This window comes from Salvelinus fontinalis, chromosome 14, assembly GCF_029448725.1.
Source record: "Salvelinus fontinalis isolate EN_2023a chromosome 14, ASM2944872v1, whole genome shotgun sequence".
Classification (NCBI taxonomy): Eukaryota; Metazoa; Chordata; class Actinopteri; order Salmoniformes; family Salmonidae; genus Salvelinus; species Salvelinus fontinalis.
In genome coordinates this window covers 16483784-16510023 of record NC_074678.1, presented here as the reverse complement: position 1 = coordinate 16510023, position 26240 = coordinate 16483784, and the positions used below count along the sequence as shown (strand labels likewise).

The 26240-nt window shown below is 42.7% G+C and overlaps 1 protein-coding gene across 1 annotated transcript; it reads left to right on the top strand.

Annotated features, from left to right (window-relative positions):
* The first annotated feature begins 1362 nt into the window (after positions 1-1362).
* Positions 1363-26240, top strand: LOC129869557 (desmoglein-2.1-like). The gene is made up of 14 exons (XM_055944062.1): positions 1363-1549; positions 4411-4542; positions 6753-6911; positions 7041-7182; positions 7540-7703; positions 8125-8259; positions 8595-8780; positions 8911-9356; positions 9512-9654; positions 16401-16622; positions 17312-17551; positions 20024-20154; positions 20310-20627; positions 21280-26240. Exons 1-14 carry the CDS (start codon positions 1499-1501, stop codon positions 22459-22461), a joined length of 3651 nt encoding a protein of 1216 aa, XP_055800037.1. The 5' UTR covers positions 1363-1498; the 3' UTR covers positions 22462-26240.

Below are 26240 nucleotides of genomic sequence, written 5' to 3'. Positions count from 1 at the left end.
TACGACAGCCGTTACAACCCGGCCCTGCACAAACAATCAAATCAATTGCTGGTCGGACTCCCTCTAGTCATTTGTGTGTCTTAATTATTTAATCAAACAGTGTGATTAAAGCATCAGACAAGCTCAATGAATATAGTTGATTTGATTAAAACACATAAGATGTGTCAATATATGGTAAAATACACGTTTAAAGAATTCGGCCAGGATTCTCCTACCCAGTCTAACTGTGCCTAGGGGTCCCTGACAGCCTGCCTGCCTGAGTTGCCTCCTCTCACATCATCACCTAGCAGTGCACTCTAGACCTAAGCACCTTTTGAAGTCACTGTGTGATTTACAGTAGACTATACAGTATACTACCTTGCCATGTTCGTTTACCTTACATTACATTACATTACCCAACTTTACCCAACCTTACCAGAATGTGTGACTTCAACAGGTAATCTTTTGTCAATAGGCTTACCACATGACAGTTTACATCGCATACACTCTTTATACAAAAGACATCCATCAAGATCCTTGATGGACTGGCATTTCAGTATGTTAATGTTTCTTTTATGACATATCGTTTTCATGGTAGGCTACATTATGTGGAAATTTAGGCTGGATAAAATATTTTTTCATACAATACAACGAGATATGAGAGATAGCAAGAGAGGCGGAAAACATACAAATTCATCTGATATGGACAGTGCATCAAGAAATAGTAGCCTGGACAAAACAATAGCTTGGCATTAGAAGGTGAGTTATTTACATAGCCTTGTTCTGTTCAATGTTATCTACCTATATAACACTCTAAATGCCCCATGTCATGTTGTTAAGTTCAAAAGAATACAATATCAATATTGCGAAACACCATTCAAACCAATGAGGTATCGGCACTTTAAAACCAATTATCTGATAATCATATTTTTTTCAGATAGAACCTTATAGTCCCAAGCTCTTGAAAAGCAAAATAAATAAGCATTTCAGGTGTCTTCTCACTCGCTCTCTCTCCCTCTCTTTCAATTCAATGTAAGGGCTATATTGGCATGGGAAACACATGTTAACAATGCCAAAGCAAGTGAAGTAGATAATAAACAAAAGTGAAATAAAAATACAAATTAACAATAAACATTACACTCACAAAAGTTCCAAAAGAATAAAGACATTATTTCACATACACAGAGAGAGAGAGAGAGAGAGAGAGAGAGAGAGAGAGAGAGAGAGAGAGAGAGAGAGAGAGAGAGAGAGAGAGAGAGAGAGAGAGAGAGAGAGAGAGAGAGAGAGAGAGAGAGAGAGAGAGAGAGAGAGAGATATCTTACCCCAGGTGAGGGTGTGGATGTGGTGTCACCAGCCAACCAAAGAAGAGAGAGGAGGCACCGCCTCAATTTACAGTACATCAACAGTGCACTGAAAGAAGTATCTCACCCACGTCCACTATTATAACGTCGAGGACTCGCTTGTGGATATAGCTCGGATTCTAGCTCAGGTGTTTGGATTTTGGGACATTCTTCCGGTCATGAATCGGGTTTCTTTGCCCGCTGCTGCTCTTTTGCTATTTACATTCACGGTGAGTTATCTTATTTGACGTTGCCGGCGTTGTTTTTGGATTATAAATTTTTCTGTGTTGGTGAAGCTAAATTACTTGGTAAATATAGTTTACCCGCTACCAATTACGTCACAATGGAAGAAGTTAAGCTAAACTAAAGCTACCCTTAAGAAAAATAGTCTAACGTTACTTTGAAAAAGTAGCCTAGTTCACGAGATTCACGATGTGAAAAATTATCATATCTAAATTTGAAATGTCATATAATACAAATTGCATTAACAGATCCCTATTTAGATGTTAACATAATCTGTAATTTATCATATTAAACACAAAAACGATGTTTCAAGTGAGAATTAGGCTACAGGCAAGTCTGATGGTGAAAAATAAATTCACCGATGTTATTTTATTCTTTGCAAAACAAATAGTGTGCAACGTTAGTTAGTTTCAGTAGTTAGCTAAATTACACGGTACATGCCAAAAAGTAATTAACTAGACCTACTGAAAACACTACCAATATTTGAATTTAGTTAATCTAACACTAATACTGCAAAATGTAATTTAATTACTACCCAACATTGTCAATTTTACACTTTTCTTGTTGGTATTCGTTTTTTGGTCGTTCAGACATGGGCGTTTTGACACTCAAAACTGTACGGAAATGTTTGGCTGTAGTAGGCTACTGGTAGCCTAGCTAGTTCTTAAATACATTTATATTCCTTGCATTTTCAGTTTATAAGTCATAAAGTCTCATCTCGCTCCCAGAGTGGGCCGTTATTAAAAATACAAAAAGGAGTTGTGTAATAAACACTTTTATACATTTTATAAAAGGTGACTGCCTACTGGTCAAATATGCGCGAGACAAGTGCGCACAACTCATTGGCTATCAAAGGGATTATGACGGTCCACAAGCGCACCCATTCTTTCTGTAGGTCTATACAATTATTATTTTACTGAGGTTACAAAATAAAGATGTGTCACTTTTCTAACGAATATTGACAGTAGGCTTATAATCTTTAGGCCCCACATTTCAGGTGGTTAGGCATATAACCCAGTCAATCAAGAGCCCATAACCTTTACTTGGGGGTCAGGACTGACATGCTACTCAGTTATAACCCTCTGGTCGAGCCAGAACCACCATAAAAAGGAGAAAATGTCCAAAGTTTAGTGTTTTGTTATTTGCATATACACAGGTGTCATGGTAACATTGCTCTCACTCATGACAGTGAGAAATAATCCCTTTCATTTTGAGAGCACTGCTTGAAAAGGGGTTTTGAAATATGAATAAGGCCTCCTACAATACATTTTGAAAATGGCATCCACAGAACGGTTTCCACCAAAATTGGCTATGGGCGTATCATAAGAATAACTGAAAACAAATAAATGCTTTTTGGTCTGAATTTAAGGTTATGGTTTGGCATAAGGTTAGGGTTAAGGTTAGGTTTATAATAAAAATTTAAGAAATAAATTGTAGAAATAAGTAGGTTTATGACTTTGTGGCTGTGGTAACTAGTTGCAACCTTGCAGAACCGTCCCACTGGGCACAAACGTCAATTAAACGTCTTTTCCACTATGGTTGTGGAAACGATGTTGATTCAACCAGTGTGTGCCCAGTGGGTCATGGCTGCGGATCACAGCTGAGAGAGGCTAGTTCCGCTATATAACCTTGTAGATTAATAGAAAATAGTATTTCTACAGCATTCACTCAACTGTTCTTTAAAAGGCATGAATTTGACTTCATGTGGTTGTTACTAGTTACCACAAGCACAAAGTCAAAATGTGCTAGGCCTGCCTATATTGTAAAAATTCATGAAAACAACCATTTACTCTGTGGTTAATATTAGGGTTATGGTTAAGTTTTAAATCAGATTTTAAGAAGATCAATTGTAGAAATACGCAGGGTTTAGCCATAATTATGACTTTATGGCTGTTGTAACTAGTGACAACAGTTTCATGTTGACGATGACCTGGCTGTCAAAGCTTGCTGGTCATTCCATCCACAGGGCTATTTGTCAAACATGTTAATGCATCCCAAATCGCACCCTATTCCCTATTTAGTGCACTACTTTTGACCAGGACCTATAGGACTCACGTAGGGCTCTGGTCAAAAGTAGTGCACTATATAGGGAATAGGATGCCATTTGGCATGTGTTTTTTGCCAGTCCTGATTCATCTTTTGTTCTCACGTGCCCATCCACTATTACATACAGGTTCATACTCCTCCTTGCGAGCTACAATAACTATTCTTTACTTAGGAGTGGTTGTCTGGGTGGGTCTGCAGTAGGCTTGGCACGGTCTCACTGCTTTCACAGTTATGCCTCAGTACTTGTTGGTTTAGGATGTACACTATCATAACAGGTTTAAGTTCTGGTTTAGGTTCATTACAAGTCACAGTAAACTCATGGAACCTGAGTGTTTGAATGACAGATCAAAGAGTAACTCACTACAGGAGAGGGACATACAACAATGGCTCTTCCTATACCAGGACCCCAAACTAAAATGAGAGATAAAATTATTGACTGCCAGGTTAAAAAAAATATGCCATGCACCTGTCCCAGTCCATGGACTGGAAATTGAGATACACTGATCTAGAGAAACATAATACAAGTAATACTCTCTCTCTCTTTATCTTTTTTTCTCTCTCTCCACCTCTGAAAAACATGGGGTGAGCACAATCACTCACCATAAAGTATAATTCTGCCAGGTCTTTACCATTTGGAAGACCTGACTGAATTATGAGAACTTGAGAGGAGGAGCAATCAGTTAATATGTTCCGGACACATTGATAGTGGATGGGGTGGGTGAGATGATTGGGGTTTCTGCTAATGCTATGTCACTGTTATCCATGAAAGTAACCATTGATGTATTTTGTTTTGTGAAAGCAGGTTTTAGTGTCTGTGACTGTGGTGGAGACACGTCATTCCACTGGGCTAAGGAGACACAGGAGGGAATGGATCATCCCTCCCCAGAAACTAGATGAAAATGTAGACTACACCAAGAAAGAGTTTATCGCCAAGGTAATGCCACATGGCGGAGGTGCAATTGGTCGCTAGCAGAGCCATATATTTAGAGAGTTAAGCCAACTTTTAGAATTTAGAATATTGTTCTAATTCTAGATATTCAGTTACATAGCATTGTTTAGATTTTCCTGACGTAATGTTAATGGTGGGCTAACATGGTAAAGTACCAGTCAAAAGTTTGAACACACCTAGCAGCATAGCACCCTGCATACCACTGCTGGCTTGCTCCTGAAGATAAGCATGGTTGGTCCTAGTCAGTCCCTAGATGGGAGACCAGATGCTACTGGAAGTGGTGTTGGAGGGGCAGTAGGAGGCACTCTTTCCTCTGGTCTAAAAAAAAATGTCCCAATTCCCAGGGCAGTGATTGGGGACATTGCCCTGTGTAGGGATGCTGTCTTGCGGGTGGGACGTTAAACGGGTGTCCTGACCTTCTGTGGTCACTAAAGATCCCATGGCACTTATTGTAAGAGTAGGTGTGTTAACCCTGGTGTCTTGGCTAAATTCCCATTCTGGCCCATAATACCATCATGGCCACCTAATCATCCCCAGCTTACAATTGGCTCATTCATCCCCTCTCTCCTGTAACTATTCCCCAGGTCATTGATGTAAATGAGAATGTGTTCTCAGTCAACTTACCTGGTTAAATAAAAAAATGACTTATTCAAGGAATTCTCTACATTGTAGAATAATAGTGAAGACATCAACACTATGAAATAACACATATGGAAACATGTAGTAACCAAAAAAGTGTTAAACAAATCTAAATGTATTTAATATTATAGATTCTTCAAAGTAGCCACCCTTTGCCTTGATAACAGCTTTGCACACTCTTGGCATTCTCTCAACCAGCTTCATGAGGTAGTCACCTGGAATGCATTTCAATTAACAGGTGTGCCTTGTTAAAAGTTAATTTGTGGAATTTCTTTCCTTCTTAATCGGTTTGAGCCAATCAGTTGTGTTGTGACAAGGTAAAGGTGGTATACAGAAGATAGCCCAACTTGGTAAAAGACCAAGTCCATATTATGGCAAGAACAGCTCAAATAAGCAAAGAGAAACAACAGTCCATCATTACTTTATGACATGAAGGTCAGTCAATCTGGAAAATGTCAAGAACTTTGAAAGTTTCTTTAAGTGCAGTCGCAAAAACCATCAAGCACTATGATGAAACTGGCTCTCATGAGGATCGCCACAGGAAAGAAAGGCCCAGAGTAACCTCTGGAGAGGATAAGTTAATTAGAGTTACCAGACTCAGAAATTGGAAATTGCAGCCCAAATAAATGCTTCAAAGTTCAAGTAACAGACATATCGCAACATCAACTGTTCAGAGGAGACTGCGTGAATCAGGCCTTCATGGTCGAATTGCTGCTAAGAAACAACTACAAAACGGCACCAATAAGAAGAGACTTGCTTGGGCCGAGAAACACGAGCAATGGACATTAGACCGGTGGAAATCTGTCCTTTGGTCTGATGAGTCCAAATTTTAGATTTTTGGTTCCTACCACCGTGTCTTTGTGAGACGCAGAGTAGATGAACGGATGATCTCCGCATGTGTGGTTCCCACCATGAAGCATGGAGGAGGAGGTGTGCTGGTCCTCTGCTGGACAATGACCCAACACACCTCCAGGCTGTGTAAGGGATATTTGACCAAGAAGAAGAGTGATTGAATGCTGCAACAGAGGACCTTGCCTCCACAATCACCGGACTTCTACCCAACTGAGATGGTTTGGTATGAGTTGGACCGCAGAGTGATGGAAAAGCAAGAAGTGCTCAGCACATGTGGGAACTCCTTAAAGACTATTGGAAAAGCATTCCAGGTGAAGCTGGTTGAGAAAATGCCAAGATTGTGCAAAGCTGTCATCAAGGCAAAGGGTGGCTACTTTGTAGAATCTCAAATATAAAATATATTTTGATTTGTTTAACACTTTTTTGGTTACTACATGATTCCATATGTTATTTCATAGTTTTGATGTCTTCACTATTATTCTACAATGTAGAAAATAGTAAAAATAAAGAAAAACCCTTGAATGAGTAGGTGTGTCCAAACGTTTGACTGGTACTGTAAATGCACTATAATGCGGAAACCACATTGGTCCAACTCTCTAAATACGTGTCTCTCGTCTCTAGCAATGTTAATATTGCTGTCATGTTTGTTGTATTTTGTGTTTGTGTCGACTCACTCTCTGTTTATCTGTGTTTCTGTGTTTCAGATCCGGTCAGATTCAGACGATGGGACTGGTAATGTGCAGTACTCTCTAACTGGGGTGGGAGCTACTAAATACCCCTTCAACCTGTTCATAGTGAACCCTGACACCGGCTTTGTACGCATCACTGGTATCCTGGACCGGGAGACTATCGCCATGTACAATGTGAGTATCCCACCTACAGCAGAGCCAAATGACTGAAGATATAGCACAGGTGTATTAGTACTGTCGCAATGTATGATGTCCTTTGGTTTATTTATAGATAGATAGATGATGATGTTTTTTTCTCTTCAGTTGTCAGGTACCGCTAGGTTCACTGATGGCAGTCAAGCAGAAAAGAACATTGATTTGAGGATCCAAGTTGTGGATCAAAATGATAACCCTCCTATTTTCGGTGACATTAACCCAGGAGAGGTGTACGAGCTCAGCTCAAAAGGCAAGTGTTTGGCAATAAATCAAGAACTTCCCCTAGAAAAGTGGGTTGCTCTGTTTAAGAGCGTCTGCTAAATGATTCAAATGTAAAATGTAAAATGTTTACAACTTCCCCTAGAAAATGGGAATGTGCCAATGCAATCCCAATGTGTTTTCCAGCTAATGACAGCATAATCTCTCATGGACAGACAACGTAACTAATAATCGAGTAGCTGGTGCAAGATTTTCATTCTGGGTTGCCAAGTTAATGATAGCATGACAACATCCCATGAATGTTTTTTAAATGTCCTGGGGCAATGTTATTTGATGAACATTAATAGAGATATTAGTGTTGATGACAGTTTTTTTTCTGTTTCTGTAGACACGTCCATCATGAAGTTGGTTGCGACAGACGCTGACGAACCAGGGAATGAGAACTCTCAGATTGCCTACACCATAATTAAACAGGAGCCTCCAGGAGAGAGCATGTTCTACATCACCAATGAAGGAGAACTGAGAGTAAAACAGCGCACACTGAACAGAGAGGTACATACAGCATAGTCACCCATCTTTATTTATTTTTTCTTTCTATTTATTTAGACTTTATTTTTACCCCTTTTTCGGGATATCCAATTGGTAGATAGTCTTGTCCCTTCACTGCAACTCCCGTACGGACTAGGGAGAGGCGAAGGTCGAGAGCCGTGCGTCCTCCAAAACATAACCACGCCAAGCCGCACTGCTTCTTGACACACTGCTCGCTTAACCCGGAAGCCAGCCGCACTAATGTGTCAGAGGAATCACCGCACCCTTGGCGACCGTGTCAGCATACATGGGCCCGGCCTGCCGCAGGAGTCGCTAGAGCGCGATGGGACAAGAACTTCACGGCCGCATGCACACTGTTTTTAGTAGACAGATTGTTATTAGACACTCAGTTTTTATATATATATTTATCTCTTTTGTTTTCTAGGTGCAGGACTGGTACATGCTGACAGTGAAAGGTACAGATCTGAACGGTAGACCAGAGGGCAACACCGGCACCGGAACCTTTAGAGTCAACATCAAGGATGTGAACGACAACCCTCCCACTCTGGAGAAAGATGAGGTAATTAGTACATTACTCCATCAGCCTGATCCCAGATCTGTATGTGCTTTAGGAAACACTCCCAACAGCATACTCCAGCCTGATCTTAGATCTGTATAATATAATTGTTTCATTGTCTCACGTCAGATGATGACTCCATATCCACTGTTCATGGCAATGCATTGCTTTGGAGTTGTGCCATCTGTCGGAAGACAATGTTAACTAGTAATGCTAGTCAGAGGTGTTGACTAGCACATACACAGATCTGGGACCAGGTTAATATTACTCCCCCTCTGTATAGTATTAGGACACTAGAGGCTGATGTAGTGTCTGATACTCTTTGTGTGGTTCTGCAGTATGAGGGCAGTATTGAGGAGAACACAGAGAATGTGGAGGTGATGAGGTTCAAAGCGAATGACCTGGACATGGAGAACACTCCTAACTGGGTGACTCAGTTTGAAATCGTCAAGGGCAACGAGGCTGGCTACTTCAGCATTGAGACAGACCCCAAGACCAACGAGGGAGTTCTGATGCTCAAGAAGGTACGGCGTGAGTATCACACTGCACAGTCATACATTCACAGATATACACACACACACAGCACACACTTTCTTTTTCTGCTGAAACGATCCATTTGTTTACATGTGCCTTTTTGTTTCTTCCATCCATTAGTCTGTAGACTATGAAGACGTCAAACACCTTGAGCTGGGAATAGCCGTAGCTAACCAGGCTCCACCCTATAATTCTGAAGGAGGAGGAGGAGGAGGAGGAGGAGGAGGAGGAGGTGGGACAGGAGGAGGAGGAGGAGGTGGGACAGGAGGAGGTAGTGGAGGAGGAGGTGGGACAGGAGGAGGTAGTGGAGGAGGAGGTAGTGGAGGAGGGGGTAGTGGAGGAGGAGGAGGTGGAGGATCGTGGTTTGGTGGTGGAGGTTCTACAGGGAAACCTATGAAGACCTACCCAGTAAAGATCGCCGTGAAGAACCAGCCAGAGGGGCCACGGTTTGACCCCAAGGTCAAGGCTATCCCCATCTCAGAGGGAGGAGACTTCAATATCAACAAGGTGATCGGCTCCTACCATGCCATCGACGGAGACACACTAATGCCTGCACAGAACGTCAGGTCTGTAGTGGCTCTCAAACACACACACACACACACACACACACACTTGGCAATACCTTGTCTGATCTGTTGAGCTCAAATACACAACACCCATCCGATATGCATAAGTTCATATACCAAAACATTTTCCACTATCCCTGTTTTTCCTGATGTAGGTATGCTAAGGGCTCTGACCCAGACAACTGGCTGACCGTTGATGAGTTGACTGGGGATATTAAACTCAATAAGATGCCTGACAGAGAGTCCAAGTTCCTGGTCAACGGGACATACTACGCCAAAGTTCTCTGCATGACCCAAGGTAAGCTAGTTCAGCCTCTTGGTAGTTAGCTTCTTAGCCTTGACACACAACACCCTACAGTATATTGAATGTCAATGTGCCAGTGGAAGGATCTGAACCTGGGTCTCCCATGGGAGAAACCAAAAACTTAACAGTTAGTGCAATATGAAATTCCATCTTTGCCTGAGGGTGACACTGTTTTTGAAGCTGCACAGAGGGCTACCTCATCACATCTGCTACCTTTGTATCAGACATATGTTACATAACATGAATAACTCAAGTTGAACTAGTTAGTCTATAGCCTTCTGTAGCATTTCTGAATGAAATGACATGATCTCTTATTACAATCTATTCTACATAGCACAAGATTATATAACATCAGTCTATATAACCCCTGAGCCTGAATCCTACCTTGTAACACTATCCATGTTCTGTGGCTCTGCTAAGCACTGAAAATTGAGAAGAGTACACTCCTGTCTCCTTATAGCCTTGTATTATGCTCATACTCCGTAATCCATACATCAAGGCTGACCGGATGTAGCCTGTTCCTAGATCTGTTTGTGCTCTTGTAAACTCCATTGCTGTCCTTGTCAAGCCAAACATTTCATGTCATGTTTGGCATGACAATGAGTGACAAGGAGGTGACATGATAGCACAAACAGACTGGCACTAGATCTGATGTGCAGTAAAGGGGCCTGATTCACAAAACCTTCTTAAGAAGACATTTCTTCTTAACTGCCATTTTTTTCTTAACTATAGACTTGTGAAGAAAGTTAAGCAAAGTTGCTATTCCTCAATAAAGTTATTGGAAATGTTCTTAATTTTTTCCCTATGTTTCTTCCTAAGAAAACCATTAAGAAGAAATGGGAATCTTGAAAAGAATGTTTTAGGCTTTCTTCTTGGAAATGTCCTTAACTTTAGGACAGCTAAACCCTTGTCCCGAGACAAATGGATACTTTTGTAACCATGAATGTTTTCTTGCGCCACAGACACAGTTGGCTACGGGGTATTTAAATACAGCAAGAAAACAAATTAAACGCGCATTATCTAGCTAGCTAGTAATTAGCAATATATTACAATATTCTAGAAGTGTTAAATATTTTAATGTTAAATGACGAGACAGAGGAATTGATGCGAGTAACCAGTCTTGTTCAGGACATTGCAATACATCCGGGTATCTCAAGCACACCGGTAAAAACACTGGAGTTGCAGTAATTAACATTTACAGATGGCATCACTGTGCCATCTTACACCTATAACATCTTCCCTTTTATAAAATAGGACAGGAGCTGTCAATTCACTAACAAAACAAACCTAGTAATAATTTCCAACATGAACATTTTAGTTTTTTTTTTCAGGTATCAACTTCACACATTTTGATGTCTCTTCACTTTTCCCATTTTTTTTTTATATCTCTGTCTGTCAACAATCCCTAATGGGAAACCTACAGATTAAGTATGTTTGGTGGCTGGGACAGACGCCCGCAGCGTAAAAAGAAAGGGGGCGTCTACGAGGACTGCGTGTTCACGCACAGGCGTGTCACCTGACTGTCTAAGGGGAGTATTGATGGGCGAAGGAGCGGCCAACCTGGGATCCCTTAGCTCTTCGCAAAGTGCCTCAGGCCCCATGTGACTTGCTGAGGTTCCGTCCTTTGTCATGCGACCCCTATGACCATCGGGGTTCTGAGTAGGTGCTGGCTCAGCAATCCGAAGGTCAACCCTGTTACGATGGTACAGTGATCCATTCACTTTGACCAAGTAGGAGCATGGTAGCAACTTTCTGTACACAGGATTCGAGTCTACAGAGGCCCGTCTGGTCCCCTGGTAGTGGCTTCATCCGCACTGTTTCACCCACCCTGAGCTCAGGTAAGTATTTTGCTGATTTGTCGTAGAAGAACTTGGAGACCTGTCTTCCGTGACGTAGCTTCAGTGGCACGTCTGTCACCACACAGGGCTCCAGGAGAGTGTTGGGTGGGTGTAAGTGGCTCACACAACTCAGAGAGCTGCGTTAGGAACTTGGCCAGATAGGCCACGAATCCGACGAAGTGCTGCACTGCCTTCACGTCAGATGGGGGGGGGGGGGGGGGGGGGGGGGGCATTTCCAAGACAGCCTTCACTTTCTCAGGATCCACCTTCAATCCGGTGAAGGACAAGATGTGCCCATGAAAGCGGACCTCTGGCACTTTAAACTAAAGCTTTTTTATGCTTAGCCTTAGCTTGACCTGTCTGCATCTGTCCATCAGGGCCAGCAGCTTGGCGTCATGGTCACGTTCTGCCTCCTCATCACTGTCCCCACAGCCCACTACGGGGATGTAATCTGCTATTGGTTCCACGCCACTGAGTCCCACCAACAGCTCGTGCTGTTTCCGCTGATACACCTCTGGTGCCACGGAGACCCCAAACGGGAGGTTCAACCACCACTTCCTGCCCCAGGGTGTCCAAAAGGTGGTCATGTAGCTGCTGGGCTCGTCGAGCTTGCACTGCAGGAAGGCATCTCTGGCATCCACGAGCGTGAAGACTCTGGCCTGTGGGAGCTTGTAAAGAGCATCCTCCAACGTGTCCTCCACATAATGTAATGTGAACGTCGCAGAGCCCGGTTGAGGTGTTTAGGATCAATGCATATCCGTAGCTTGTCTGGTTTCTTGATGATAACCATATTACTTATTCAGTCTTTAGGCTCAGTGACAGATGTGATGTGGCCATCTGCTTCGTATTTGTCAAGCTGAGCATTCGTAGCTGCTTTCATGGACACTGGTACACTGCCGGGGGCACACTGGACAGGCTGGATTACTGCGTCCAACTCAAAGTGGACTTCACCGGGAACTGACTCAACCAGTGAGTTGAAGACATCATGGTATTTGCTTAGGAGTGTCTCCAGGCCCAGCCTGGACTTTGTCTATAATGTTAAGGTCTGCTGCGATGGTGAAGTTAATAAGCCCAAGGCGCTCACATGTAGAACCTGGCAGTAATGGCTGTTGACTAGCCTCAACTATTTCAAACTCAAGGGTGTGTTTCTGGCCACGTAAAACACACTACGTCACAAACAGGCCTAAAGAGTTCATGAACTGGCCTGAATAGTTTCAGCTTGGTACTACTCTGTGTGAGTTTGTCTCAGGGCGCGAGCCTCCTTTTGTCTTTAAGGCTCATAACTTAACATGTGGCTCCCAAATCTAGCTGGCATTGCTGTGGTTTATTATTAAGTAGTAGAGTGACAAACCACTTTTTTCCTTTTGCCTTCACTGCCCCTATGCACTCGCTAGCATATACCTAGTCTGTGCTGTTGTTCCCTTCATCTGGGTTTGTTTCAATGGAGTGCACCTTACCCTCCTTTCTCTTGCTTTTCATGCAGACCCCCTTGTGAAGTAATTAGCTGTACCACAGGATTTGCATATTTTCCCATAGGCTGGGCAGTGTTCTTTACCCCGTCCATGAGAAATGCCACAATATCTGCACGTTTTGGGGTTGTCTACTGCAGAGTTGGCTGTAGTATTAGCATTAGCTGTGGCAAAGGGGAATTTCTTTACTAGCTGCCTGAATGTAGCATTGACATTGTCCATATGTTGCCTTTCTAGCTCCATGGACCTTATCCGTATATCAGTAAGCTCTGCTGCACGGCATGTCTCCACTGCCAAAACCAGCGTCAGGTCACGTTCTCTCAGCAAATGTCTGCGCGTGCCCTCAAACTATACCAAGCACTATCTGATCTCTGATCAGTTCATCTCTTAAAGCACCATATTCACATGTAGCTGCCTTTTCCCTTAGGCTGGTGACAAAGCTGTCAATGGACTCCCCGTCCCCCTCTTTGCAACAACCGAAAACATAACACTCGTAGATAACGTTCTTTGCTGGCTTAAAGTAATTTTCAAGAGCATCAAGAATAGCTGTTGCGTTAACCTTGCTGAGCTGCTGTTAGGTTCAGGTTGTGTTTGTATACGTGTCGGCATTCAGTTCCTATTATTGTCCTCAAAGTGGCAGCCACTACCTCCGCGTCCTTTTCCAGAAGTCACGTGGCTAGTGCATAGTCCTCCCATTCACCTCTAAATGTATCCCAGTTCGTGCTCCAATCTCCGCTGAGCTTCACAACGGCGGGATGGGGAATATTCACTGCCATGTCTAACCGGTGCCACACAACTCTTAAGCTAACTGCTAACTAGCAAACTCACTCTAGCTAAGGTTAATTCCGGCAACATTTACTCAAGGAAGCATTTTTCTCAAGGAAGCATCACAGTTCACTCTAATTTGCGGAGATCATGGTTAGTTATCCGACTCTCTGACGCCATGTTTGGATGTTAAATGACGAGACAGAGGCATTGATGCGAGTAACCAGTCTTGTTCAGTACATGGCAATACATCCGGGTATCTCAAGCACACCGGTAAAAACACTGAAGTTGCAGTAATTAACATTTACCAACAGATGCCATCACTGTGCCATCTTACACCCATAACATTAAATAGCTAGCGCTATCTTGTCAATTTACAAAGAAGAACTTGGCTAACGTTAACGTTGTTAGCTATGTTGGCTATAATGTCGTTACGCGTTAGCTAGCTAACGGAGCTACCTAACTTAACGGTCGCGCAGTCTACCACCGTCTCTCCTATCATAGACGACACCTTCTCCTCCAGCTGTTCCACGTGAATGGTCTCTCAGCTCCCTTCTTCTTTGCAGCCGAATTGATGTCGGACCACTTATTTTGTACAGCGTCACTGTCCCTTGACATACCCCAGACGGTGGCGACAAACTCGGCCATTCTCACCCATCCTCTCTTTTTGGTCTCTGTATTGACCCCGCAGTTATCAAGTCTCCCCAACAGCAACCCTTTCCTGGCTGCTATTTCCTCCACCATCACGTCAAGCTATTTTTTTATTGCTCTTTCCTTGGTTATCCATTTTTGGTTTTGATATAGGTAGCCTGATGGCTATAATGACCAATGTGTGAAAAACAACAAAATAACCAAATCATATCATCCCTGTCACATAGGCTTATTTATTGGTTTCAAGCACGTCACTAATGTCAATGCCACATAAGATGATATTTACGAAGTTCTTAGAAAATATATTTACAAAGTTCCTAAGAAAACTATGAATTCCTAAGAACATTTTGAGGAATTGCATTTACGCGCTAGTTATTTTTGCCTTAATAAACTTCTTAAGTTTTTTCGTAAGTAATGTTTTGTGAATCCGGCTCCTGTAGTCAAGGATTTGATTAATACATCTATATAATAGGTTTATCTTGTGGTATGTTTCGCACCATTCATACTTGTGGTATGTCTGGGCTGTGGAACAAACGGGAGCAGTACTGCTTTACATACACCAGCAGAGGGAGCAGACCAGCCTCACAAGCAGATGAACTGTAGTACTCTGTTTCCACCAACAGGAGGTAGCACCCATTATTTATATACATCAGGCGGTAGCACCAAAGATTTGTATAACGAAACCAAGATAGACCCCAGCCTGTCATTTCAAATGGGAACAAATGAATCATAGTGGGCAGAACAAGGAAGAAGGTGGGCAGAGTCAAGCACAAGCTAGCGAGACCCTATTTGCACGTTCTAGCATGTATTTCCATTAGGGAACACCTACTCTGAGAAGTGGGCTACTACCATATTTGGTAGTGAGTGGTAACGCCAATCGGATACTTCACTTTACATCTGGTGAAATATCTGTTTCATTGTTCTATCTGTGGTAGCACCCTACAAGCAGGGTTGTTGTAGTACTCTTTAACCCAGCAGAGTGGGATAAAGCACCGTCACTTAACAGGAGTACACAGCTTTCACTCATAACAAATAACAATGTGCATGACAACTGTCAAAATCAGAAATAGGTTGCCTCCCCTAACAATCTTCTTCCCTATTCCTTTGTGACAACTACTGATGGTAAAAAGGGCTTTCTAAATCCAAAAACACTCCTTACCCCAGGACACTTAAACAGGTGACTATCCAGGGAAATAAAGAAAAAGGAGCCGTCTGTTTATGCATAGATCTGATAGATTTATTAACGGGACAAGCAAACAAACAGGCTGACGTTTCATCGTAGTTCACCTTCATCAGAGCCTTGAGTAGAAAAAGGTGGAAGGCACCTATTTAACCTCACAGGGGAGTGTCACACTTGCCATGTTTTTCAAACATGTCATTTAGAGCTGTCAATAATATCAACTAGACATGGGCTATTTAACCAAGTATAATAAGCCTTCTAGATTCCTTCCTACATATACAGTGCATTCCACTTGAATAATAACAAAGGAAAGAGAAATAAACAAAAACAAAACATATTTACGAAAGAAGAGAAAGAGCTGACCCTTTCGCTCGACCGCGTCTAAGCAGTCCGTCCACAATGCCTCTATCGGTAGCAATTACCTCACGATATTGCCTCTGGTGGAGAGAGAAACTTTCTCAATTCCCCAGAATTTCAAAGTGGAGGCTGAGCCATGGTTAGCACTCGCTTAGTGCCTGCCACCTTTTCCTACTCAAGGCTCTGATGAAGGCGAGCTACGCCGAAACGTCAGCCTGTTTGATTTTTTCGTTAATAAATCCATCAGATCTATGCAGAAACAGAGTGCTCCTTTTTCTGTATTATCCCTGATAGTCACCTGTTCAAGTGTCCTGGTAAGGAATGTTTTGGGATTTACAAGTCGAGCACATGATTCCGTTTGTTCAAGCTGGGCTGAAGTGCTTATGGGTACACTTCCTTTCTATGTCTTTATAAATACATTTGGTTGATTTATTAACTGACTGACTGATTGATTGATTGTTGCACTCTTTTCCTGTTCAGACATGCCCTCTAAGACAGCCACGGGTATGGTAGCCATCCAGGTGGAGGACTTGAACGACCACTGCCCCACGCTTACTAGTAACGTTCAGACCATGTGTATGACAGCCGATGCTATTACCGTGACTGCAGTGGACAAGGATGCGTTCCCCAACGGAGCCCCCTTCACCTTCACCATCATCCCAGAGGGAACAGAGGGAGTGTGGGTGGTCGAGCACCTAAACGGTGAGAGGCCTGGAGAATGGAGTTCCTACTGAGGGAATAAGATGATGATAGCACACAATAAAACCATTAGGGTTATTTAGTCTAGTAACAAAGAAGAGCTACACTGAGTGGTAGCATAGCCAAGCATATCACATCACATATACTGTATTCTATACTATTCTACTGTATCTTAGTGACTTAATAACGTTTACATATCTTGCATTACTCATCTCTTATGTTTTTACTGTATTCTATACTATTCTACGGTATCTAAATGACTTAATGTTTACATATTTGGCATTACGCATCTCATGTATATACTGTTTTCTATACTATTCTACTGTATCTTAGTCTGTTCCGCTCTGACATCGCTCTTCCATATGTATATAGTCTTAATTCATTCCTACTTAGATTTGTGTGTATTGGGTATATGTTGTGTAATTTGTTAGATATTACTTCTTAGATATTATTGCACTGTCGGAGCTAGAAGCACAAGCATTTCGCTACACCCGCAATAACATCTGCTAATCACGTGTATGTGACCAATGCAATATGATTTGACAGACATGCCTATTTCCTTAGTCATAGAGATACGGAAGGAAAGTGATACCGTCCATGTTGTGGTCCCAATCCCCAGACAGATGTAGTATATCTATCTGACAACCTGTCTCATGTATGACTGTGTTTGTGTCTAACCTCTGACCCTACAGACACCTCGACCATCCTGAGGTCCCAAAAGGATTTGTGGCCGGGCTCCTACGCAGTTGCCATGGAGATCCGCGACCAGCAGGGGCACGCGTGTCCTGACCTGCAGAAGCTAAAGGTAGATGTCTGCACGTGTGCGGACAAAGGGAAGGCGTGCGCGACGCGAGGAGCTAAGGGCTCAACCGGGGCAGTGCTAGGGCCTGCAGCAATTGGACTGCTCTTCCTGGGTCTGCTGACGCTACTGCGTGAGTATGATGTCATCATCTAGAAGAAAAAAAGGCAGAATGCATTCAGGGATTGGCAGTGAAACAAGGAAAATGTATTCCATATTTTCAGGACAAATCTTTTGACCAACTGGGTTCATCAATGTCTACAATAGTGAGAAAATCAAAGTCATCATTGTGACATGGTTAGAGCTAGAGTTAGTCATTGAGGGGATGGGGATTGCCTGAGCAAGGCGCAGATTCACTGATCTTGATCATATAATGAGAAGATATTTCTGATGCAAGGGAATTTGTATTGTAGATCAGTAATTCTGCTTAGAGCCCTGCTCAGTCAGGCCGATCCTCTTAAATATTCTGGTACCATAGAGATAGATGACTCATCTTTATATCTGTGCTATTATAGCGTCTGTGACAGCATGGGCAGCGCCATTGAAGCTACAGCCCATAGGAATCCCCACCCAGTTGACTACTTTAAAATAGCATGGTGGAAGCCCTCAATTGCAATGTCCATGCTAAAATGGGTCAGATCCATGATGAATCCTCTATCCATCTCTATGGCTGGTACACTAAACTCTTCCCATAGTCCCTCCTCTCTCACACAGCTCTGAACTGATCTGTCTTTAAACAATCCCAGCTTTAGTTGAGGAGACAAGAGAGCCATATCACTAAGTCATCTATTATTTTTTTATTTTACCGTTATTTTACCGTTATTTTACCAGGTAAGTTGACTGAGAACACGTTCTCATTTGCAGCAACGACCTGGGGAATAGTTACAGGGGAGAGGAGGGGGATGAGTGAGCCAATTCTAAACTGGGGATTATTAGGTGACCATGATGGTTTGAGGGCCAGATTGGGAATTTAGCCAGGACACCGGGGTTAACACCCCTACTCTTACGATAAGTGCCATGGGATCTTTAATGACCTCAGAGAGTCAGGACACCCGTTTAACGTCCCATCCGAAAGACGGCACCCTACACAGGGCAGTGTCCCCAATCACTGCCCTGGGGCATTGGGATATTTTTTAGACCAGAGGAAAGAGTGCCTCCTACTGGCCCTCCAACACCACTTCCAGCAGCATCTGGTCTCCCATCCAGGAAATGACCAGGACCAACCCTGCTTAGCTTCAGAAGCAAGAAGCTTTATTGCGCCATTTAAGACTGAATTTCCTACAGAATGCCTAATCAAACATCATTGCCTGAACTTGATTGATATTTATGTCAGAGCAAGTCTGAGTCGACACCTGAAATATACTGATCAAAAATATAAACGCAACATGTAAAGTGTTGGTCCCATGTTTCATGAGCTGAAATACAAGATCCCAGAAATGTTCCACATGCACAAAAAAACTATTTCTCAAATTTTGTGCACAAATTCGTTTTCATCCCTGTTTGTGAGCATTTCTCCTTTGCCAAGATAATCCATCCACCTGACAGATGTGGCATATCAAGAAGCTGATTAAACAGCATGATCATTACACCTTGTGCTGGGGAAAATAAAAGGCCACTTAAAATGTGCAGTTTTGTCACACAACACAATGCCACAGGGGGGTTGCTGAGGAGTATTTATGTCTTTAATAAAGCCCTTTTGTGAGGAAAAACTCATTCTGATTGGCTGGGCCCTGGCTCCCGAATGGGTAGGTCTATGCCCTCCCTGGCCCACCCATGGCTGTGCCCCTTTAACTAAATCATACTGTATAAACAAAAAAGTAGTTGGTCTCCTGCTACACTTGTAAATACATCAGTCTTGTACTGTGAGTGGATTTACGTTTACTACATTACATCTAGTCTATGAGACCAGGCTGTGATTACGGCTCAACTTGAATGAATCATTAATAATTATTAACTTCGCACCATTACAATTACAGGGGAGGTTAGCATTTTTGGGGGGTATGATATTTATGCCGCTGTGGCTTTCTCACTCATCATTATTCACAATTAATTCAGGATTATCTGTAATCATGGTAGCTTCCACATTAATAGAGAAGTGTTTAGAAACATATTCTAGTTTAATTTACTCCAAAATGACACGATACATTATTTACCATTAATTTCTATTGGGCACAAAATAATCTGAAACGCAACCAAAACAAACAGAAAATGCATCCAACAAATGTGTAGAGTCACAAGCTTGTTGTAGTCATTGCGTGCTATGAATATGGGACCACCAAATACATAACTTTTTACTACTTTAATACACATAAGTAAATTTGTCCCAATACTTTTGGTCCCCTAAAACGGGTGGGCTATGGTCAAAAAGTGCTATAATTTCTAAACGGTTCACCCGTCAAATCCATAGTGCTGGAGTACAGAACCAAAACAACAAAAAATGTATCACTGTCCCAATACTTTTGGAGCTCACTGTATAGTCAGCATCAGCCCTACTCTTGCTTTCTTGCTTATGCCGTGTAATGGCAGGTCATAGCTCTTGGTTTTTAATTGAAGATGCTACTCTTATGTATTGTCTAACCCCCCTCTCATGGTCCTGTCTCCACAGTAATCCCTCTCCTGCTGTTGTTCTGTACGTGTGGGGGTGCCGGAGGTCTTCCTGGGGGCTTCACTGAGATGCCCTTTGACGCCAAGGCACAACTCATTTCCTACCACACTGAGGGACAGGGGGAGAACACGGTAAGAAGGGGAAAGAAGGGTGTGTGTGCGTGCGGGGTCACAGATAATCTTTTGTGTGAATGATTCCACTATGGTAGTATGTTTCTCGTTGGGGTTAATGGTCCAATATGTCACAGCAATATTTTTTTAACCCTCTGACCCCTGACCTCTTACAGGAAGTACCTCTGCTGAATGCACCAGTTCAGGTCGACACAGGAAGGGTCAAAATGATCAACGCGGGAACCATTGCAGCAACGACCGGAGGGGCGGGGCTAATGATAGGTGGTGATCAGTTCCAGAACTCCTCCTCCACGATGGGCGGTGGATTCTACCAATCAGACGGCCTTATGGATATTGGATATAAGAATGGAGGAGAGATAATCGGCCATGGGAATGGAGGAGGCTTTTATTCTGAGTATGAGAGCAGAGAGGGAGGAGGAGCCTATGAAGGCATCGCCCTGCCTGATCACTACCTGGAGGAGTACTACTCTCAGGTAAGGAGGCAGAAAATAGATCTACCCTCTGACTGTCAGGTCAGTAGATTGTGCATCAACATGGAGTAGAGAACACAAATAGAAATACAGTGGCCATATATGAAAGGTTGTGTGTATATTTAACTGGTAGAATAGACAGGTTGGTTGTTTAGCAACAAAACCGACATATGCGGAATTATGGGGCAAAACAGCCGGGGTTGGCTTAGATTGTTGACAATATGGGTCTATATTTAATCTCCAAATGTTTATTGAAAACATAAATACATTTGCACAATGAGCACTTGATGTCTGTCAAATACATCATTGCCGTTGTTGGTTAACTTGCTAGCGTATTTTTTGCCATATTAGCATTGACATGAAATCAGTCAAAACACCTCAAAACAAGACATTGTATCAGAAACTAGCTGAAACTAGTCACTTACGATTCCCCTCATGGCAGTTTGTCATTGTTGGTAGCTATATGGCCATCCAGAATCACAACAACTCATGGACTTGTGCCCCATTGAAGCGGGCACAAAATTTCCGTGACCTTGTCAGCTAACCCATCTATATACACTGAATGTATGGTATAATGAATGGTGGCAGGCGGTGAAGTTAATTGATGTGTCTGTATTGTAACATATGTCTGTGTGGGTCTGTGTTGTATTTTCAGAAAGCTCATTGTGCAGCTGAAAACCACATCCAGAAGGACAGTCAGTTGGTGTATGACTACGAGGGCCAGGGCTCTCCTGTAGGCTCGGTGGGATGCTGCAGCCTCCTGGAATCTGACAACGACCTCCAGTTCCTCAATGACCTGGGGCCAAAGTTCAAGACCCTGGCCGAGGTGTGCCGCGGAGAGAGGATCCAAACTGAAGTCTCTGCCCCTCTGCCACCCAGACCCATCATCTCCATGCCAACAGCAGCCAGCAGTGTGACGACCAATGTGGCGTCCAGAGTGGTTTCCGCCGCCCCGGTCCCGGTCCCAGCCCCAGCACCGCCCCCTGCCCCGGCCCAGGTGACACACGTCGAGAGGGCTGTGGTGAGGGAGTCAGATCGTTCAGATCGTTTGTCTACTCTGAGGCAGGACATGGTGGGAGGAAGCCAGGGCCAGACCTTCCTACTGCAGCAACAGCCTATGTACTACACCACCATGCAGCCTATGATGCAGCCCGTGGTGCAGCAGATGCACTATGTAGTGGAGCAACAGGTCCCCAACACACAGGGCATGATAATGGTCAACGGGCCTCCGTCAGGCTCGGCCCAGGGCCTGGTGCTGCAGGGGCAACGGGTGGTGACCGGTACCCAGGCTCAGGGCACCCTTGGCAGGGGAGAGGGAGGCCTGATCCATATGGGGAACATGTCTGGTTCTCAGGGTATGATGGTTGTGGATGGGCCGGTGATGCAGGGGGGGCAAATGCTGCAGGGGGGGCAAGTTTTTCAGGGGGGGCAAGTTCTTCAGGGGGGGCAGTTGGTACAAGGGGGTCAGGTCCTTCAGGGGGGTCAGGCCTGGCTGCAGCAGTGTAGCTCCCTGCAGCGAGGGGGCTTATCAGGGTCACAGAGCATGCTGGTGATGGAGGGACAGGGGGGTAGCAGCGGCGGTAGTGGGGTGCAGAAAGGCCAGGGAGGGGTGTTAGGTTTCTCCCAGGGGTCCATGCAGAGGAACGGCCTCTCTGGCTCACACAGAGTCCTCTACACCACAGAGCAGAGCTCCGCCGCAGAGTCCAGCGCAGGCTCACAGAGCGGCATTGTAGGATTGAACGGGTCCTCCAGCAAGGTCAGCATAGGCCCCGCCTCCACCTCCCGCAAGGCGGTGATAGAGAAGAGAGTTGTGACCAACCAGAGCACCAGTAAATAAGGTCTCGACCAATAATATAATACTATAAACACTAGACACATTAAATGCCACTGAAGCTATTTATTGATGGAAATGTCACCACCTTGGAAGTTTTGATTTAAATTCAGTGCTCAAGATGGGGGGTATTTTTTTGTCCCTGAAAAGCATATCACTCTTAGATGTATAGTGGGGTTTAGAATGAGAAAGTGTTAGATTGTTGTTTAAAAAATGTGGCAGTGGGCAAGTGTAAGTGTGCAGGTTCAGAATATTTTACAGATTGTGACCTTGTGTCTGCTTGCACAGCGAATTCTATTAGCCAGGCCTATAAAGCATCCCACCTTAGTTCTACCAGACAGTGTGTACATGTGTGTTTTCACGTGAGTGCGATTCAGCTTCCATCTGAAATAATGAACTGTTTGATTCCCTCGTGTGTACAAACACAATATGGTACCTTTATTTGACTTTCTAAACTTCTGGGGGACAATGGTAATTCTTCTTTTTAGCGGTTAAGTAAATTATATGTATTTCTGTCCCCTACTAAAAACAATCTTGGTCGACCGAAAGTTGTCTGTTCTTTTGACCAATCGATTGGTTAAAACGTGTATTTTTCCATGTATAGACACAACCTATGTGTTTTAATCAAATCAACTATATATGCATTGAGCTTGTCTGATGATCAAGAGGGAACCAGGGATAAAGATAACCAGAATTTTTTTAATATTTTTTTTTACCAATCCCGACCGTCCTCCCGCTCCTACTGGCCTTCGCAGATTCTGACGTTACTGTCCTGAACTTGCTAGGAATAGGCTACACGAGGAGTCAAACTTTTTCATGTGGAATGCAAATTTATCTTACCATTTCTACCGATCTGTGTGCCAGTTATGATTTTCATATGCACATTTTTGTTTAGCAGTTTTCATTTATAATAACATCTTTGTATCTCAAAATCATTGTCATGTGGTTAGTCAAAATTATATCTAAATGAAAATGATACGAACCTAAAAAGTTACTTCTATTGCCATTGCCAACTATGTAAAAAGAGTCTATAAAGCCAACAAATAAAAACATTGCAGCCTGCAGGTAGGAAATATCCTGATAAAAATAAATATCCCATAAATCACATTGGCTACACATGCCCTGTCTGCAACAAACTTGAAACATTGTATCAACTATTAACTTGGGTCTGGCCTGAAGAACCTTGCCACATTATATAAAATATTCTGGGCCCTCAAGAGTTTCGCGAGCCAATGAGACACACCTGTAGGCTATTTGTGCAAGGGATAAGAAGTAATCAGGTAGGCCTATTTTATGACTTTTCCACTTGATCAGAGCATGACATTTTTCCCTTTCACACAGTGTTTATCAAAAGGTAGAGAGCTGGAAAGATTTTTCAAATACATTGATGAACTATTGTCATTCTCAATTGATGTAAAAACAGACTTTGTTTGCTTGCTGTTTGAGGGGAAGAAAAAATTACTTTGAGATGCTCCACAGTGGTGATGCATTAGGCCGAACAGAAATGCTATCAGATCCCCAAATGGGCACATTTATATGCCTACATGTGCCTGCAGGCCAGGTAGCATATAGGCCTACTTCTATGGGTAATCAGGTGCGCGTCCTTACTCAACATTGACAGGAGCACTCCAAACAAAAGACAATGGCGAAATTGACAAAACTCGTAAATGGAATGAAATAAACCAAAACTTGTTTCTCACAAGTGTAGCCTAGGTTGTGAGCTCTGCAAACAACGTGTCCACTCCTACAATGACAACGGTAAAATACTGGAATTATATTATATTGAATGCATTAACACACATTACCGTAACCAAAAAAACATTGTAGATTAGAAATTATAGGAATTAACTGAATGTACTACTGGTGATATATGTAATGGGGAATTGATAGACACTAACAATCAGATGCCAACAATTCACACTATGAAGTTATGAAACAATGAATGTGCACAAATTGGCGGGAGAGACCGTGTTCTGGAGAGGGAAGTACATCGTGAAGCCACATGCCCCTTCTTGGACTGTGCCATCCCCACGACCTCTGCAATGGATTAGTTCACTGAGATGGCCGCGAATAAGACAAGCATGTCCTGTGCCATAAAAAAATATATATATATTTGCTACTGCTCAACTAAAAAAAAAATCTTGGTCGACCAACAGCCTATATACCAAACATTCGACCAGTCAAATAATAGGGGTCAACCCTAATTTCTGTTGATTAGCATCAAGGATCAACCTGATTTTGATTAGGGGCACTGTATTGAGTATTGAGCACTTCATTACAGGCGAAACAAATCTAAAGCTTTTTTGTTTTTCTATTGGCTGTTAGTGTGAGTTTGTCATCCACAGACATGTGATTGCTGTTATTCTATGTGAACGTCTCCACCTACAGACACCTCCTCTTCAGTCCGTGGGACTTGTCCATGCACACCAAGAGCATGTTAGACTGTACATTTCCATACCAACCCTGACATCTTGTCCAGTCAGTGTGAGATTCTGCACCTTGTTGGCAACTTGGAACCTGCTAGTCCGGCTGAGCAGGGCTCTGAGCAAGCCTCACATAGGACAGAAGTGGATGAGCTATAGCCAATAGGCAAAGAGATACAACAGAATTGGCTGAGCTATAACCTATATATTCTACACCCATCTCTGGCATACACACCCATGTTTGTTATTTCAGTGATTAGACAGGTTTGTTTAGATATAATTTTTTTGTCTCTGCTGGCCATGTATTGTATTGTAACTATTTGATGGTTTTGTTTGATCTGATTTTAACGTATACGTCATTAATTGGACTTTCTAAAAGCAGCAAGCATGAAGAATGTGCTTCCATTTTTCAGTCTTAAGTTCTAAACATGAAGTCGGAGTTTGTCAACGTAATAATACTGAGATTGTCACAGTTTCTCACTCAACTGTTGGGTGCTCATTCTGAAACAAAGTATAATAGCTATGCCCCAAAGATTTTAATTAAATCCAGGTTTGATTGAATCTATACTTGTAGTTGCATCAGTTATAGTACTTGAGGATGGGTCTTAGTATTTTTATGTTGGTTGTGTTTTTGTGTACAAATATTCTCATATTTTGATGTCACTTTTTTATACCTTGTTGTGTTTGTGTATGCACTCAGACTGTTACCTAAACATGGATTCGTCCAATCAGGGTTTATTTTGTTTAACAAGAATGGGAAGAGGGAAATTATTACCACTTGTCTAAGACTATCTAATAATTCTCAAAGTACCAGGGGAACATTGTATAGTTTATTTTATGTTACTCTTCTATTAAATGCACTGGTATGTATTTTGTCAAACGCTGGGTATATCTGAAAACAGTTTTTCTTAGTCGTGTTTGTTCCAGAGAATGTTTGGCAAAAAGGAGACGACTGAGATAAAGAACTATTGCTGTATTGCACAAGAAGACACAAACTACTGACCTCCTGCACAGTCACTGTCTTTGTGGTCTGTCTGATCTCAGATTTCATCAACCAAATGTCATCGAGCCAATGTTTCATCTCAACTGTATTTAGAGATCAAAGTCCTTTTGATTATTTAGACTGAAGTTAGGCGTGTCCAATACATTAATTATATACAACACTTTTGAAGCAAGTCTATTATATGAATAACAATCATAGTACGCTATCCCTTAAAGTTTTGACACGAGTCACAGTCCAATCAGGCTTTTATCTACTGAAACGTCTCTGGAACACTCGCCCTTAAGTTTGGTTTCTATTTTGGTTTGTAAAAGAGACATTATTTTAAATGTTACAGCTTCAATAAAGCTCCTCTTTTATTA